Raw genomic sequence first — 19,151 nt, forward strand, 5'->3', positions numbered from 1 at the left:
GATGAGGACAGAGAAATGACCACTGAACTTGGCAGTGTCAACAAAAGAATATCCAGCCTAAGAAAAAGTCTCATAAGAGTTTGAGCCAAACTAATGACAACTATTGGGAAGCAAAAGCTCAACAGATTGAGAAAATGCTCCAGGTAATGGCAGTTTTGCAGCTTATTTCATACATTAGAATCTAAGGCGGAGTCGTAAGGAAGGTTACATGAAATTCATTGCTGATAGATTAGGGAGGTGGGAGAAAGCAAAGCAGGGAAATCTCTGCGATTGGATAAAAAGCAAAATGGAGACACATACTTCCTTTACATTGGTAGGTACAGAATAGTTAATATTTACAGTACATAGAGATGATATGTGGGCAACAAGATAATATGGTCTCAGCAGTTGTGCCTTTGAGGGGCCTGGAAAAGAAAATTACTCTGACATTTCCAAGGTATCTCAGCTGCACAAAGATATTTAAGGAAGCTACAGGCCTAGGATGTGACTATCCATCGTGACCGTTTTTAGGGATTTTTATGTTCACGCCATCCTATGTAATTACTTTTGGCCTCTGGGTTTGTAATGCCCACCATGTGGGCCTCCCCTAAGCTTGTCAGATTTAGTATGTGGCCCCTTTTTCACACACAGCAGCAACAAGGTCACTGGTGACTTTAATAAGAACTGTTTTGGTGGAGTGTGGGGACGAGATCTTGATTACAGTGGGTTCGAGAGTTAGAATGGAGGAGAGGAAGCAGAGATACTGAGAGTATAGACAGCTCTTCAGAAGCATTTTGCTGTAAAGGGGGTGCAAAGAGTAGTGTGGCAACTTGAGGGCAAAGTAGGAGCAAGAGAGGATCTTTTAAGATGGGAGACATCAGGCCTTGTTTGTGCGCTCATAGGAGTAATCAAGCAGAGAGTTGCTGGCTCAGCAAAAACGGGATTCATTGCAGAAGCAAGCCCTTAATTGGTCAGCAGAGGGTGGTATCTAGGGCAAACATGGATGGGATGGCTTTGGAGAGGAGAACAGAGAATTTTCCACTATCCATACCACGGAAGAAGCAGAGTAAATGACCGCATGTGTAAGTTAGGAGATTTTGGAATATACGCAAAGACCTGAGCTCTGCTCCTTACTCCACTTCAACTAGCCAGACATTTCATGCATCATGACGTTTCTTCACAAGTTCATTCAGCCGCTATGTATGGAGAGCTTGCTATGGCCAAACATGGTGTTGGCGCTTTCCTATGAAGCCCAAAGAGAGTTCTCCTGCCCATTGAAATGACAAGATTAGGACTCTAGAGAGAAACTTGAGATCATCCACGTAAGAATGAATGATCCCTTTTAATAGCCAGCTTCTCTGACTGGAGAGCCTTTACAAGCCTCAGCCTTTTATCGCTGTATTGCCTCCAGGGTTATTATAACAATCTCAGCAGACCTCAAGGCTTGAAGGCATCAAAGTGGAGGCCAGGGGGAACGATCCACATTCAGGGGGGGAGAGTTTCATCTTGTGCCGACTCCAGGCTACAGGAAGGAAGGCTACAGGATGACGGGATGATACAGGATGGAATGTTCCCACACTCCAATCACTGGGACTTGCACTCTTGAGGCAAGAGGAGACACTGAGATTTAATCTAACTAATCGCTATTACCCACCTGCCTTGGGGCCAACCCGTGCTCTGCAAGAGCCTAGCTCTTTGACGTTTTCGTCATAAATGAATGAGTTCGCCCACAAAATAACATCAAAGATCCACTAACAAATTCACTGCGCTCACCCTCCAATCTACAGTTGCACTGGAAAGTCTCTCCCCCACCCCCAAAAAACAAAGAAAGACCACAGAAACATAAACCAATTGAAATCTTTGGAAATCATGATATCTGGAACGATATGAGAGAAAAATGAACTATAAACTGCAGAGGAGACAGGGAAAAGGCTGGCAAATATCAAAGAAATGAAGAAAAAGCAGGGGAGACAGGGACATTCTCAGCACTTGGGTCTAGAAGGAAAACAATTGCATGAATGCTTGAGGGGGAGATTGTGGTCTGGAAAGTTAAATGGTGTCATCTGCGGGCAACTGCGGGGCTCCTAGGAAGGAAGTGTGTGGTAGGAAACACTGTCCCTGGAGTCAGGTGACATAGATTTCAACCTCTTGCTCTACTATTCACTATGTGCTCAACAGCAAGTCTCAATCTCTCTGAGCCTCAGTTGTCTGCTCTATAAAATGGTGGCAATAATTCTCCCTCGCCAGATAGGATCCCTCCAAGCATGGGAAGCTTTCTCTAGAGGTCACCTAACTCTTCCGAATCTGGTTTTTCAAGAAGAAAACAGGAAACGATTTATAGAGATGCCGTGCTGGAGTTCTTCCCACAGTGAAATCTCTTTCAGGCCCAGCAAGATTTCCTAAAGCACAGAAAAGATGAGCAAACATGCTTCGTTAAGCTCTGTGAGCAGTTATTGAACATCTACTGTATGCCAGACAGGAAGATGACCACGGGATATTTCCAAACCCCCAAGAACACCAAAATACAATCAAGTGGTGCTCAGGCTCTGCTAAGTGCTATGGTGGAGGTAGCTGCCTCAGAGCTGGGGTCCAGAAAAGGCTTTACAACTACATGACATTTGAGCTTGGACTTCAAGGACTAGTGTCATGTCCCCAAACAGCAGAAAAAGGGACAGGTGTGCAAAGCCAAGAAGGCATGAACGTTGCCTAGAAACGCAGAGCCTCTGGAACCTCGAACTCAAGAAAGCAGCTGCCGGGCAGCAACAGGGATGATTGCCAAGGCCCCAGAAACATGAATGGAGGGGACCCACCCTAAGAATAGTACCAGGGCAGGCAGACCATGACACATGTCTGGAAAAGGAGTCCCTAAGAGGTGACTAAGCTAACGAGAGGTTGCCTCCCTTTCTGAATTTCATTCATAGTCTCTTTTCATCTCTCTCTCTCTCTCTCTCTCTCTCTCTCTCTCTCTCTCTCTCTCTCTCTCTCTTCTAGAGGAAGTGGAGTGGGAGGCAAGTTTCTATAATTCACAGCTACCCCAGGAGAAAGTGCAGCTACTGGGATGACATCAGGGGACTATTAGCCAAAATACTACCTGTCGTTACAACAGCCACTGTGCTAGAGGCCAGCAGAATCCCCAAAGGCACATGCCTCTGTTCTAACAGTGACTCCAGAGGCACTCTGGAGTAGCAATCATCAAATAATTGACTGCAGGGTCGCACTTCCATACCAAGAAAACTGGCAACAAACTCACCAATCACGTCAAACCATAGCCAACTGGGAGAAGACTGCAAGACTTCTGACTAAATGATGGAAGTTCTCTGAGAAAGCAAACTGGAATGAGCACAAAGGGTAATAGGTGTTTATAAAGCATCGTTAATTATGAGAGCTAAAAGGGATCATGGAGTTCAAACCAATTTCATCTGCAAAACCCTTTATTCAAACAAAATCTTTCATGAAAGTCAGATATATAGAACAAATATAGAAGTGGATTTGGATGAAGGGAGGCAGAACTTCCTATTCTACCACCCCCTTACTCCTTACAGAAGCCCCTAAGACACCCCTTCATGGGCCACCTAGGGCTCAGTAGAATGTGGGTTTTTTTAATTATCTAAGTAACACATGCCTATGATTTTGAAAATCCAAACCAAAAGGCTTATAATAAAAGGCAAGAGTCCCCTGCCTATTCTATTCTACGCCTTCATACCATCAGTCATTTCTCCCCTAGAAGAAATGACTTTTCACTCTTTGGGCCTTATCTGATTTAAATTCTTCTGATAGTTTTCTGTACATTGCTAAATGGTTATGCCTGTCGTTCTGTTTCTTGATTTAACTTTAGAAACCTTTCCCTGTTTTCCGCAGTGACAGAGGACTTAGCTCACCCTGCCACCCTCACCTCCTGACATAGTTACAGCACTATTTGAATGTTGTCAAATACATGCAATTAGTTTAAAATTCCAACTAGGGAGGTCTTATAGTGAAAAACAGAAGGCCTGTCCTATCTCTTCCTTCTCTCTCTCAGTCTCTCTGTGCTCCTTCCTACTAAGGTAGGCTGGCTCAGGGGACTAGAGAACTTCTCGTTCAGTTTCCCTTCTTGTTTCTTTTCTGTAGCAGTCACCACATTTTCTAGCAACAATATCACTGATTTATTTATCCTTCTGCTTATTTTGTCTGCTAAATTGTAAACTTGGGCAGGGATCTTTGTTATGTTCCCTGGTATCGCAGATGCCTAGAATAATGTCTGGTTCAATAAGTATTTGTTGAATTAATTAAGACCAACTTCTCTGGAAAACGGAGAGAAATAAGCAGGTTTCCTTGAGACTGTGTTAGAACCGGCCATTATACATCTGATCTGTTCTGTGAGAAGGAATGAATATAAATGAAAATTTTATTTTGTGGATTCAAAGTTCTTCTGGTTGATGGGGGGGTGCTATAATAGAGAAAGACCTCAGTTCAGACCCACTTAACTGACTTTGCGTGTTGGTCCAATTGCATTGGAAAGAAAGCGGCTATTTGCTTAGGTTGGTAGAGGCTGGGTAGGAAACAAATGTTGAGGAGGTGGCCTGTGTGAACCCCAATCTCCCAAAGACAGCTCCTGCTGTGGAAGGAGAGGCAGCAGGGTGCCTCCTCCAGGGGTAACAGTCACCATGGGCCCCAGAGCTAGAGGCCGTTAGCCAAGGGCTGAGCACTGGGTACTGGGGGGAAGGAGAAAATGCCATCTTGAGCCAATCCCATAGTGCTGGGATTCAGCACTATGAATCCCACATTCCAGATGCATCTCAAAACCCATCAGTCCCAGGAAGTCTTTCTGGAACCACCCCACTCCCAACACAACTTTATAGGCACATCTCATGGCTTTTATCTTACCGTGCTTTGTGTGGTAAACTCCTCTAGAGCTTTTGGAATTCCTGCCCATTGGCCAGGTCACAGGCCAGCGTCCAGTGATTGGAATGTTTACATAGTCTTCAGAGTTCTGCCAGCCCCTTCTCCATTCCCTGCCTCCATATCAACGACTCCTCCTTCTGGGCCCCCTGATGTTTCTCTGTATCTATAGCTTCCTTTCCCTCAAATGTATCCGCCTCTCTTCACCAAGGACACAACACCCTGGGCTCCTCTTTCTCGTGGGTGCAGCCCACCTGGCCCCTGCGTATGGCTCCCAGCCCCTTCTCCCACTTCTCTCCTTCACACCCTCCATGCCAGCCACAGCCAGACTGGACGTCTGCTTTTCCGTCCCTCAAGTGTGCCATGCTCTGTATCATTTTTGAGCCTTCCTTCATATATGCTCTGCCTGGGATGCTCTTTCTCTCCTTGTCACTTGGATAAATCTCTTCAGATCCCAATTAAAAGTTTATTTCCTTGAGTAAGTACAGTTTTTATTTTTTTCCCTGCATTTCGTTTGTTCTGATTATATTTCTTAAAATGTGATGCTGTGTTGAAACCAATACTAGAAATCTGAGACTTGTAAAATTATGAAATAAAATTTACTTCCTTGGGGAAGCCTTCCCTGGTACTTTAGCTATAGTTAGGAGCTGCTATTACGAGCACCCGATACTTGCCCCACCAAACAATCATACTTTCTAAAATGTAGTTGTCTGTCTTCCCTATTAGACCATGAGCCCCTTGAAGGCAAGAACTTTGTCTCCTCAACTGCATTCCTCGTGCTCAGAATAGTACCTGGGACACAGTAGGTGCTCATCAATATTGGTACAGGAAGGTGTGGTGACTTCCAGAAAAGGGAATGTCTTCGTTCAGTTCTCCAACCTTGAGCCTCAGTCAAGGAGACGCATGGTTCCAAACATAAAGGACTTTACAGTCTTACTCAGGAAACCACTGTGACACCATGACACAGTGAGCAACTGGCAGATGTCCCAGAGCCCCACAGACAAAATGACTGTTGTGGGAAAGCTAAGGAGGGAGAGGTCCCCATGGTCTGGTGACTGGAGTCTTCCCCCGGCCCAAGGGACAACAGGAGGTTTCTGAAAGATGAGGTGTTTGAAACTTAGAGGAGGAGGACAGGCAGGGTTGGGCAAACGGGCAGCTAGAAGTTAAGGAAGGGGAAGATATCTCTGAAACAGCAAACCATGCTGGCTGAGTTGAACTGCTCCATAGAGAAACCAGGCTGGAGCCAGATAATGAAAAGCCATTAAAGTGAGGCAACAGGAGCCTGTGAGAGAGCCAAAACAGTGAGGGCATAAGGAAAGCAATGTACTGGAACCGGTCACCTGGGAGCACTTCAGGGATGGCTTAGAGGAGAGGAGCTGAAGCAGGAAGAACAGGAAGCAAGCTCTTGTGCTAGACCAGATGGTGTGAGTGGGAGGCACGTGGGTCACTGCCTAGGCATGAGGGCGAAGGGACAGGCTCAAGAAACATGGATGGAGTCGCTACAGGCTGCTGCTTCTGACTGAGTACATGAGGTGAAGAAGGGAGGGGTAGACAAAGAGGCTGCAGGACTGTCCATCCATCTCCATGGCGGGGAGACGCCATGGTTAGAAAGCACAAAGGCAGATTCAGTAATTCTATGCATGCCAAATGTAAGGGATAGAAGAAGCTTCAGTGATTTTTTTTTTTTTTTTGGACTAAGGGGACAATGCAAGACTGTGAGTTAAGACTTGGAAGGTCTCTCTAGAAAAGTAATAGTAAGTGTCATAAGAATGGGTCCCTTGACCTTGAGAGCCCTCTCCCAAAAGAGCTATGAGACAAGGACCAACCATTTAGCCTTGGGCAAGATGGTGCAATTAAAGTCAGAGATACCTGGCGTCAAGTCTGGCTGTGTCACTTACTAACTGAGTGGCCTTGGGCAACTGAATTAACCTCATGGAGCCTAGCTTCCACATCTGTAAAGTGGGGGTGATAATAATACCTAAGTTGAAGCATTTTTGTAAGCAGTAAATAAAATGACCCCCTAGAAAGAGCCAAGTTTGACTACTAGTCTGTAGCAGGTGTTTAGCAAGGGTAGCTCATGGTGAGAAGTCATTTCAAGAAGAGAGGATGGCAGATGGAGACCCAGGACCCTGGCATATTCATCACAGAATCCCAAGGAGGCAAAGCCCTCTGGAAAGGTGGATAAACAGTGTCAAGTATTATTGAAAGTTCAAGAGCAATTGGAGTGGCAGGAATTACATTACTGAATCTTTACAGAGTACAATTTGAGGAGTACAAAAGAAGCTACTGAATAGAATAACAGAAAAAAAGCAAGAGAGGAAAATTCACACAAAAACATGCCTATCAATCAGATGTTTGGGCTGCAAAAAATTATCCTATTAACATGATTTGATCAAGATAATTTAATTAACATAACTAAAAGCCTGGAGTGTGGGAGCTCCGTGATTAGATCAATGGCTCTGCAATATTCCTAAGAACCCAGGCTTTTTCCATCCTTTCCCTACAACATCCTAAACACATTTGTTTCTCATCCTCAGACTTATTGCCTCATAGTTTCAAGATGGCTGCTACAGCTCCAAACATCATATTCTCATATATAAACATCCATGGCAAGAAGGAAGGGAGAGAGCTTACTTCCTTTTCTTAACGAGATAAATCTTCAAGAAGATCTCCTAGAAGCCTCCTAGCAGACTTCCTCTTATATCTCATTAGCCAGAACATGGCCACTTCTAGCTGCAAGGGAAGCCAGGAAAGCATTTAGCATTTTCAGATTCTATAGAAGGAGGGAGCCCAGGAAGAGAGGTTGAAAATAGTCAGAGATTGGGTATGTGACCAACATTTTCTGCCAACACAACTCATTTACAAAATCTGGAAATCATAGACAGAGGGATACTGAAGGTGATTAAAAAATAAATAAATAAATAAAGGCAGGGAAGGAGAAAGAAAAGGACCATGTTTGAGAGAAGCGGAAGGTTGTATCCTTCTGTGCCACAGGCAAAAAGTGTGCACGTGGGCATGAAAAGAGATTCTGAAGAGGAAAGAGTAACTAACCTCAGCCTTTAGCAAAGCCAAAAATGTCTGCTTTGGGGAATACACTAGAAAATCAAGAAAGAACACAATGAGATGCCACCTTTTAGATCAGAAAAACTTACAATGACTTACAAAGCAGGCCCCGGGCAGGCTGTGGAGCAACATGACTTCTATACTGAGGATGGGAGTATCAGCAGGCACAGCTACTTGGAAAACAATTTAGCATGATCCCATACACTCCCAGCAATTCCACTCTTAGATTATACCATTGCAGGTGTGTGTTCAGTTATGAACAGGAATGATCATAGCAGCACTGCTCGTAAGAGAAAAAACACTGAAAACAACCCAACTGTTCTTAGACTGGAGACTGAATAACTAAATCAAGATCTATTCCAACAAAGGAATACTATACAGCATTAAAAATATGCACAAATTTCAGAAAAATAATGTTGCGTTAAAAGGGCAAATGGCAGAAGAATATATGTGGTATGGTTCCATTCATATAAAATTCCAGGGCCGGGTGGGTGGCTCAGTTAGAGCTCCATGTTCCTAACTCCAAAGGCTGCCAGTTCAATTCGCACATGGGCCAGTGGGCTCTCAACCACAAGGTTGCCAGTTCAACTCCTTGAGTCCCACAGGGATGGTGGGCAGCGCCCCCTGCAACTAAAATTGAACATGGCACCTTGAGCTGAGCTGCCCCCTGGATGGCTCAGTTGGTTGGAGGGGGTCCTCTCAACCACAAGGTTGATGGATGGTGGGCTGTGCCCCCTGCAACTAGCAACAGCAACTGAACCTGGAGCTGAGCTATGCCCTCCACAACTAAGACTGAAAGGACAACAAAGTGACTTGGAAAAAAGTCCTGGAAGTACACACTGTTCCCCAATAAAGTCCTGTTCCCCTTCCCCAATAAAAATCTAAAAAAAAAAAAAACAATTCCAAAACATACAAAAACTAAAACAATGTTACTTAAGTGTATAAACATAAATGGCAAACTATTAAGAAAAGCGAATATATATACAAATTTCAAGTGGGTAGCTCTAGGGAAAAAAAGGGACCAGTACACAGGAGACTCAAAAGAGAAGGCACCGTTCTTATTCTTATTGAGTGGGAGTACAAAGGTGTTCGCTGTGTTCTTATTCTTTATACTTTACACATATTCCAGAAATATTACTTTCATAGCTGCCAAATAATTAAAACAATTTAAACATAAGAAAGAAGAGAGAATCAAGGTGAGATGAAGGCCCATGTGCCAGCCCACAGTGAGGGCAGGAGCTCCTCCCATCATGTCACTATTTGGAGCCTGCAGAGCTCCAAATGGGCCTGTTATGGCTTAAGTCTGACCAGTTGTAGCTGGATGTCAGTTAGAATTGGGAGAGCCCCACATTTGGGAGAGGGAGGGATTGAGGACAGAGGTAGGATGGAGAGAGAGAGAAGGTATGAGACGTTTTTCCTTGAGGAAGTAGGGATGAAAATAAGAATAATAAGAAGTGCTCCCTATATTATGGAAGGTTTGCCCTGTGTTTTCCCTAGATCTCATCGGAGCCTCCTAACAAGCTTCTGAAGGCAGAATTACGACCCCCATACCACCACAGAGAAAACAGAGCCTTAACTAAGTTCAGTAACTTGCTCAGGTCACACAGTGAGCCTGTGGGAAAGCCAGACACTTGCAACAAGGCATAAACTCCTGCAGGTCTGCTCTGCCTCCCCCGCCAACCTCAGCTCATGCCAGCCTTCCTCTGGTGTCTCCTGCCCAGAACTTTGCACGTCTTATCCCTTCTTCCAGAAATCTGCCTCCCCACATCTTTTCCTGACAGGGTCCTCACACCTTCAGGTCTCAGCTTTAATGCCACTCCTCAGAGACACTCCTGGACCACTCACTCCAGGTAGCTCCTCTTGCCTGGGCTCTGACTTTGGCGCCTCGTGCTTCACCTGCTGACATCCTTGCCTTGCTTTGCTTGTTTTTTGTCTCTCCCACGCCCTAGAACATAAACTCCTTTAGGACGGGGCCGATATGCTTAGTCTAGGTCTGACATGTAGAGGTGCTTAATAAACGTTTGTTGACTGAATAAAAATCTGGACCAGGGTGGTGAGAGGAGGCTGAGAGGGGAGATATGAAGATAGATTTAAAGCCACTTCCTGCTCAGAGAGGGCTCGGTCCACCCTCTGTGCCGAGGAGAGTGTTTGGTAAGCCTTCTCTGCCTTCAGACTGGTATCTGGGCAGCCTGGGTATTTGGAAAGAGAAGACACTCCAGATGGTCCTGGTATTGGCAGGCTGGGCACAACGCTGCCCAGTGGGGAGCCTCCTTCCTCTATCTGCTCTGAATGAGATCTTTCCTGACTGCGTCATTGGGTTCTTGGCAACCACCATTCCAGAAAAATACCCTGAAATTGGAGGATGCTCAGAGATGAAATATCAAAAACAATGCAGGAACAGGGGAAGTGGAATAATTATAACAGATGAAAAGACCCACACTCTGGGCTTTGCCAAGTTAAGTGGAACAGGATAATTGCATGTAAGACTCTAATGGTGTGAAGCCCTCCAAGAGAGGAGCAGCACTGCAGATGACATGAGAGGGTGTAATATGTGCAATGGAATCAGACGAAGCCCTGGGAATTTTAGGCTTACTGGCAAGAACTACTTCTTCCCAGTGAAAGCTTTGAGGTTGGGTAGCACTTTCCTAATGGAAGGAGTGGGGTGCTATCTCCTAATGGCATTTAAGCCCATCTTATGTGAAGCCCAGGAGAACTCTACAAGCATGGTGGCCTCATTGCACAAGGCTGGGGTCAGGTGTAAGAGAGGAAGAGGTGTTTGTGGCAGTGTGGTGTAATGGTTACTTGCACAGAGAGGGTTGGATTCCAGTCCATGTCCAAGTTTGTGGGGCACAGTGGAGAGAGCATGGGATGAGTTAAAAATCCAGGTTTGAACCCCAGCTCAGCATCTTACTAGCTGTGTGACGTTTGACAGGGCATATATAGTCCTGAGGATGGCTCCAGGAGGTGCTCCTAAAGGAAGAGGACCCTGACCCAGTGGAGTGACTGAGTGGTGCCCTCATCCCAGGCCTGGACTCAGCCCAGGGACCGTGAAAGAGCAGGTCATGGAAGCTTTGGAGAGGCCTCAGAATGGGGCTCCAATTTGCTGGGGAGGGTTGTAGCAGGGGCCCTGCTCCCAGAATCCAGCTCAGGCCATGTAGGCACTGGGCTACTTTGGGAGCCAGGAAACTGCCTCTGGGATGAGAGGGCACACAGGCTACCAGCCATCCACCTGACCCAGACTCACCGAGTTTCCTGCCGGGGAAGGAGCCCTGAAGCAAGCAGAAGGGGCTGTGTTTTGGAATAAGTGGGAAGCCTGCAGCTCCTGGGCTCCTGTTGAAGAGACAGGAGGGATGGAGCAAATGCCTGTCCCAAGAAGCAAGATGAGCTTGCAGGCCCTTGGTCACAGGCCGGCCACACCCAGCAGGGGAAGGTGGGCCCAAGCTACCCTCTATGCACCGGAGATGATAACATAAAAATAACAACACATGTTATGGAGCACCCATTCTGAGCTAGGTGCTGGGATACAGCACAAAACAGACAAAAAGCTCTGCCCTCATGGGGCTTCTAGTCTAATAGGGGTGACAAGCAATAAGCTATATAAATACATAGTATGTTAGAAGGTGATCAATGCGGAGAAGGAATATAAAGGAGGGAAAAGAGGTGGGGAGTGCTGGCGTGAAGGAGGGATAGCTTGGCCAAAGACCTACTAAGGCAGTGACATTTGCATGAAGACCTCAAGGAGGCTAGGGAGTCAGCCATGTGGATACCTGAGGAGAAGCATCCCAGTAAAAAGAAACAGCAAGTGCAAAGGCCCTGAGGCAGGAGTAACCTGGCATGTTCAAGGCATAGCAAAGTGTGGCTGGAACAGAATGATGGAAGGGGAGTGGCATCGGACACGTGGAGAGAGAGGTTAGAGGAGGGTCAGGTCATGTCGGGGCTGGAAGACTATTACAGAGACTGTGGTTTTGGGGACCTCCAAAGGCTTATGAGCAGAGGAGGAACATGATCTCCACATGTTTTAACAGACTTACTCTTGCCTCTGTGTTAAAAATAGACCAGAGGAGAACTGGGAAGCCCAGCTATTATTGCTATTAGCATCACCACACCAACAACAATAGCAACACCAGTTATTAAATCTGTGTCAGCCCAGTGCCACCCATTCTATTTTCATTGCCTAATTTAAATCTCATGACACCCCTGTACAAAGAAATGGCCTTATTTTCCCCATTTTACCTCTGAGGAAACAGGCTCAGCCAAAGTCCGAAAGTCACACAGACACCCCTGTCCCTTGTCGGGCCCCGCTCACCCATCCATCCCTGTCTCTCGCACCCTGACTTCTCACCTGCACCCATCCTCCAGCCCCATAGAACTACTCCCACTTTCCCTTACTCCAAGCACCCTCCCAGGCTTCTGAGCTTTTTTCATATGTTGTTCCAGACGCCTGGAACTCTGTTCTCCCCTCCGAACTGCCACGCGAATTCCAACTCACTTTTCGAGAGACAACTTGAGCTCTGCCTCTTTTGAGGGTAGGGGAGTCATCTCTGACTGCTTCCAGCATGGTGGCTCACACCTTCCTCCCCAGAAATAGGAGGCATTGTAACAATCCTGCAGCTGGCCTCCTGAGCACCAAGGTCAAGACCAGGGGCTAGTGCTGATTCACCTCCATTTCCCCAAGAATCAAGTTTGCGACCAGGCCCGCCTCAGGTTCAAACCCTGCAGACACTGTATTGGGTTTTCCTAGGATATTCCAAAGTTCTCCAGTGCAATTTTATGCTGACTCACATTTCTTTCATACATGTGCACTTACATGAATATATCCCTGACCTGATTTATGCAGAGATAGATTTATGCAGAATCTTGGGCCGATGAGTGCCACCATGTTTAGGAGAATGACGCTCCTGACAGGGGGTGCATGACATAGAGGGAGGCCTGTGCACTTTAGAAGCAGCCAAACAAACCCAAGTTCCGATCTTGATCTGCCTCTCACTGGCTGTGAACACGGTATGTCACCTGGGCCTTGCTATCGTCATCCGTAACCCAGAGCAAAGGACATCTCCTCTCATGGGTTTTATAAGAGCTGGAAACAATAAGTGCCATGCCTGGCCTTAGGTGTGCCCTCCGGAGATGGCTCTAATGCCTCCTTGCGTGCCCCTGTCCCTGATCCAGGAGTGTCTTTAGAAGTGTCCTGGACATTAACACTTCACCATTGTGCTTTTGGGATGCCTCATACTCCTTGGGGACTTTTGTAGTAATTAATCCGGAATCCCCCTTCTGGCCCGAAGCCTAGCTCTGAGGCGGAGGCCATAGCTTCCTGGTGGCTCCCCCGGCCCTGGTCCCTCATCTTGGAGCCCCCCCCATGTGTGGTCCCTGGCCTGTGCCCACTGCCTGGTTATTTCCACATGCTCACTACTTCCCTCCCCCACCAACTGTTTTGGCTCGTTGCTGCCAGGCCTTCCTGCCTGATTGGCTAAGCCAGGCACACTTCCAGCAGATGCTGGGAAGTTAAAGGCAGGAAGGATGAGCAGGGCTCCTTTGGAAAGTAAGAAGAAGGGAGATTCCACAGCAACAAAACAGGTCAGAACAGTGTTTGATGCCAGAAACTAGGTGACTATCCTGGCTTCTGGTCTTTCCAGGTACTGTCACATGACAGCTCAGGGAGGACTTGAAAGTCCAACGCCTTCATTTTACAAACAAGAGGCCCAGAGAGGGTAAGGGACTAGCTCAAAGTCACCCAGTAAGTGAGAAGGAGCAGGGGGTCTGACCAGAGCTGCGGACTTGCCTGCGGCCATGGTCTTCCTACTGTACCAGGCTCCCCCTCGTCAGGAGCAGACTTTGAACTGGAGCAGCTGACAGAGCAGTGTCTTGCTGAGACCCTCTGGTTCTGTTACTCTCAAAAGATACCAAAACCCTTGCAGCACAGGAATCCCCCAAATCATGACACCTGACATCCGTTTCTTCAATGGCCTCCAAGGAAGCCACTGGTCCAGGTTCCGTGATGGCTGCCAAGTCAACTGACTAAGCCTTGTATTCATGGTCTCCTGAGGTTGTTGTTTGAGCCTCATCTATTGTCACCACATCATTGCCAAGTGCTCAAAACCTACACATGTAGGGGAGGGGAAGCTGGGATCCTCTGAGCCCCAGCCCTCTGAGGTCAGCACCACAGAATCACGGAGCTGGAGGCCAACATGGGGCCGTGCCGCTCAGAGACTCCTAGCGCCGCCCCGTAGGTCGGGGGACTTGGGGATCCGTATTCTTGACAAACTCCTCAGGGATGCTGGGAACTACTGAACTATAGCTTCTCGCCGGGTGGGGATCCCTTCCTCCTCATGTTTACAGAAGAACGTTCATTCAGAGACAGGGAGCTCACTACCACACAAGTTACAAAGGTTCCAGCAATAAGAGGACATGCCAAGCTGAAATCAGCTTCCCAGGTCCTAGTCAGCCTGCGGTGGTGACACCATCAAATGCCTCTGCTTCTTCAGCAACAATAATCACGCCGTTTCCCAGCATGCCCTTCAGACCCCGGGCCTCTCAGCTGCTGCCCTTGGCCCGGAGGCTCCCGTGTCCACCTGGCTCTGACTAGTGAGAGATTCTCCTTGTGCAGCACACGGGGCTCCAGATGTGGGTCACTGCTCCTCTTCCTGCCGCTCACCCCCAGCACATACCCATATGGTGACTGCAGAAATGGCTAGGCACTCATCCACACTACAATGTGGATGAAAGAAAAAATGGAACCACTCGACAGGACCTTATCACTCACCTAGTTCAACCTTCTCATTTTACCAATGAGGGTTCCGAGACCCAGAGAGGAAAGGGACTCGTCCTGAGCCCCCAGCAAGTTTAGCCCATTCTGGCGCAGTTTTCCCAACCAGAAACCCCCAATCAACCCACAGAAGGCAGGGGTGTTGACAACATCATAGCTGAGAGGAGCACTCCTGAGGGGCCCAGAATCACTACCACACCAATCTCCAGAAGCTGACGACCCTCCCAGAATCCCCGGCCCCAAGGTGGGGTGGCTCTGTCCTGACATCTGGGAAGCCCTGGGGTCCTTGGAGCCTGTTACCTGCTCACAGAGTGTGGGGGACCCTGGGGCAGACAGCCCAGGGTTCCCCTCCAGGTTATTTATACAGTGTTTTCAGATGAGTCAGGTTGAGTTGCCCAGTACCAGCAGAAATGCTATGAAAGATCCTGGGCTCCAGAATCCCATCCCAACCCTTCATAGCTCCTGGTGGCAAGGTCGAGGCAGGAAGCCAGGACCAGCAGGGTCTGCGGGGTTGTTGTGATACCCCCACTAGTGGTCTGAGCCCCACGCAGGATCCTGAGTGTGGGCAGGCTTGCCTTGCTGGGGACAGGTGGGAGAACTCCAGCGGGTGGAGTGCCTGGCCAGGCAGCCCGTCTCCACAAGCCCCTTGCCAGACAGTGTGACTCCCCTGCACCTTCCCAAACCAGACTGACAGACAGACAAGTTCCAAAAGACAGTCCCCCCTCCAACCCCACCCCTCACTCCCACACACTTAGGTGCTGGCTGCTCCCACCTCTACTCCTGTGTGTACTGCTCTCCACCTCCGCCAACAGACTAGCTATTTATATCTCTCTGGAAAGGGAGCCGGAGCCTCCAAGCCTCTCCCTGCTTCCTGCTCCTGGCAGCACTCTAATTACTTCCTCAGCTGGGTGCTGCCTAGCACGGGCACCCTGGCTGGGACCACATAAATAACTGCTCACTCCACCCTCCCCCCTCCCACCCACACGCACACCCAGATTCCACCCCCTCCACCCCCCGCAGGGAACATTACCAGCCAGCCAGGGCCTGGCCCCTGAGAAGATGCATGTCCTTTTGTGATCCTGAACTGAGGGCACATGGGGGTCTTTGGAACCCACCTTCTCCTCTGCAGCCTCAGGCACAAGCCTGGAGAAGCCATTTGTGGGCCTGGCACACACTGCAGGAGTAGGGAGGGCAACAGAAGAATAAGCCACTGCCAGCCCTCAAGGGAGACAAATACATAAACAACTCATTATGCAACAAGGAGAATGAAGTAAGTGCTAAATTAAGGTACAAGCTGTGCACTGGGCCTTCAGGACCTCAATCCGTCTTCCCTACTTTATTTTTCTTATCATAAAAGCAATTCATATTCATTTTATTTTTAAAAAATTATAAATGCAGATAACAAAAGGAAAATCACAACGCATTCATTACTTAGCCATCCAAGAGCAGCCTTGTCCATACCTGAGGCTTTTATCAAACAGTACAAAGTCAACCTCAGATCGGAAGGTCCCAGGGACCTTTAGCCTGGCTCCAAGACATTTATGGAAACAATCAAAATTCACAAGAAATGGATAGAAAGATTTCAAAGCAAAATAATATGGATAGTACGACATGTTTACGTAAAACAATAAAATTCAAAACCATATAAATGCCTAGAAAATATTTGGAAGGATATAGACCAAAGGGTTAACACTGGCCAGCCACTAGAAAAGGTATAGGTTGGGGGTGGGGAAACAGATGAAAGACTTTTTTTCTTCTAGAAATTGCTTTGTGTGAATTGTTACACTAAACACATATAATGTTATAATTTTTAAAACTACTTTAAAAAATTTTTTTAAATGCTCAATAAATAATTTCTGAATTTTCTATGGTGTTGTAGTCTTTTTACACTTAGAATAACATAATCTTAAAACTAAAGGGAGGTACAGCAGCTGCGGAACACAGTTTGGCAGTTTCTCAAAAGTTAAACATAAAATTCCCATATGGCCCAGCGATTCCACTGCTAGGTATATACTCAAAAGAATAGAAAACAGGTACTCAAGCAGATACTTGTCTAACAAATGGTCATCACAGCACTAGCCACAACAGCCAGAATGTGGAAACCTAAATGTCCATCAATAAATGAATGGATAAATAAATTGTGGTATATACACACAATAAAACATTACTCAACCATAAAAAGAAATTACGTACTGATTCACACTACAACTCGAAAATATTATGTTAAGTGAAAGAAGCCAGTCACAAAATGTCACATATTGTATGATTCCTTTTATACAAAATGACTAGAATAGGCAAATCCATAGAAAGGGAAAGCAGATTAGTGGTTGCCAGGGGGTGGGGGAGGGAGGGAATGGGAAATGATTACTTAACAGCAGGTGTTCTTCTAGGGGGATGAAAAGTTTTGAAACTAGAGAAAGCTGGCAGTTGCACAACATTATGAATGCACTAAATGCCATTGAATTATACGCTTTAAAATAGTCAATTGTGTTATGTGAATTTCACCTCAATGAAAACACATACACACCAATGAAACGCTAAAAAACTCAGTCTCACTGGACCCTCTTGCCTTCGCTGCCCCAGTCCCTGCCCCTCACCACCAGCACCATCTTCCAGGGTCATGAAGGAGAATCCTTCCACTTGTCCTATGGCAGGGCAGAGCTACAAGCTCTAAGGCCATGAAGAGGCAGAGGAGAGTCTGAGGGGAGAATAAATACTGCCAAGTGAGAGAGGGGAGAGCAGGGTCAGGAGTGGGGAGGGCAAAGAGAAGAGACACAGCAGCAAGTCTGCTGACGCATGTCAGCATTTTACTAAGAACTGCCTCACTCTCACAGAACCTTGGGACAAACATGAGAGGTCAGTACTATTATCTCATTCTTTAGATGAGAAAACCAAGGTTCTGTGTGACTCAGGCAGGGCAAAGACCTCCTAACTTCAAAGACTGGGCACTGTGGAGGGCCATCAGGGGAATGTGGCATAATCCCTGAGACATCCCCTCACCTTTAGTTGGCTGATCCCCCTCCTCACTCCTCACCTGCTGGCCCCTGCAGAAGGCAAGTAAGGAGCATGAGGATGGAGAGGGGGGTTTGAGAGTGGTACAGAAACACCCTGCCTGGAGTGGAAGGCAGAGGGGCTTGTCTTACCTCTGCACCCCACTTCCCTCCTTTGGAGTCTAGGCAACCCTCTGCTGGCTGGGCCTTCCCTGTGCCTCCCCTCGAGGTGAGGGCCATGTTTAAGGCTTGGGCTCTGCTCTAGTCTACCTGGGTCCAAACTCTGACTCAATGGGTAATGGCTCTGTGATGTGGGACCTTCCATTTTCTTAAATGTTAAATGGAGATGGTGTTATCAATCCAACCAGATAAGACAGATAAATGAGAAGAGACCCAAAAAAGGATTTAGCACTATAACCGTCATACTTTTCTTTTTAGCCAAGCATCTCCTGGGAATACCAAAGCTCCTGGGCCTCATGGGACTGAGGCTCAGTCCAGGCTTTTCTCTCCTCCTGCAGCTGAGTAAAGAACACCTTGTTCCCAGAGATTCCAGTAAGCTGGCCAAAGCTGAGAAGTGCTGGAGGAAGCGCGAGTGCACTGATGTTTCTGAGCCCCAACTTCTCCAGCCAGCCTTCCTCAAAGCCACTGCCTGCTATGTCCCTTTTCCTTTGAGAACCAAATAGTCCAACTCAGTCCAATTTCTAATATTTAAGGTCCAATGATACCTGAATCAGATTTTATAGTCTACGAAGTACTTTCCCAGATATTACCTCACTTGGTTCTTAGCAAAATCCAGTGAGGCAAAGATCACTGTTTCCTATCTTATACATATAGGTTAGACATAGATATATAGATATATAGATTTCCCAGGTAATGTGCTTTGTTCTGAAATCTACTTTGTCTGATATAATTTAACCATTCAAGCTTTATTTTGAGTAGTGCTGGCATGGTATCTGTCTTCCAGTCCTTTTACTTTTAACATATGTGTGTCTTTATATTTTAGTGCGTTTTGTTTTGTTGTGTTTTTTTTTAAACAAAATAAAAAGACAATTATGGAAGGAGAGAAACTATTTGCAAATCATGAATCTGATAAAGGGTTAATATCCAAAATACACGACAATCTCTAAATAATGTTTAGACCATTTACGTGTAATGTGATTATTGATAGGTGAGGCTTGAGTCCATCATCCTGCTATCTGTCTTCTATTTGTTACATCTGTTGTTTATTCCCTTTTCCCACCTCCTTTGGGAGAGAGTATTTTTGATGATTCAATTTTATCTCCTTCATTGACTTATTAGCTCTAACCCTTTGCTATTTGAGTGGCTGCTTTAACATTTATAACATACATATTGAACTTATCCCCGTCTACCTTCAAGTGATATTGTACCACTTCCCATCAAGTATAAGAACCTTACGATAATATACTGCCATTTCTCCTTTCCTGGCTTCAGTCCCCTCTCCTTGTGCCGTGACCTAG

General features: G+C 46.7%; 1 protein-coding gene across 3 annotated transcripts in view; it reads right to left on the bottom strand.

Moving 5' to 3' along the window:
• Positions 1 to 15,889, bottom strand: part of GOLGA7B (golgin A7 family member B) — a 33,311-nt gene extending 17,422 nt beyond the window's left edge. The window contains exon 1 of one of the 3 annotated variants that reach the window (XM_081074055.1): positions 15,799 to 15,889. Coding sequence is in view for 1 of the 3 variants with exons in the window: in XM_081074053.1 (XP_080930179.1) it covers positions 15,714 to 15,839 (126 nt within the window). In the remaining 2 variants the exon portion in view is untranslated. Of the gene's footprint in view, positions 1 to 15,455; positions 15,601 to 15,713 lie in introns of those variants that run through there. The other 2 variants (XM_081074053.1, XM_081074054.1) reach the window with 2 other exon arrangements.
• Between the last annotated feature and the right edge of the window lie 3,262 nt (positions 15,890 to 19,151).

This window comes from Rhinolophus hipposideros (assembly GCF_964194185.1).
Source record: "Rhinolophus hipposideros genome assembly, chromosome: 15".
Classification (NCBI taxonomy): Eukaryota; Metazoa; Chordata; class Mammalia; order Chiroptera; family Rhinolophidae; genus Rhinolophus; species Rhinolophus hipposideros.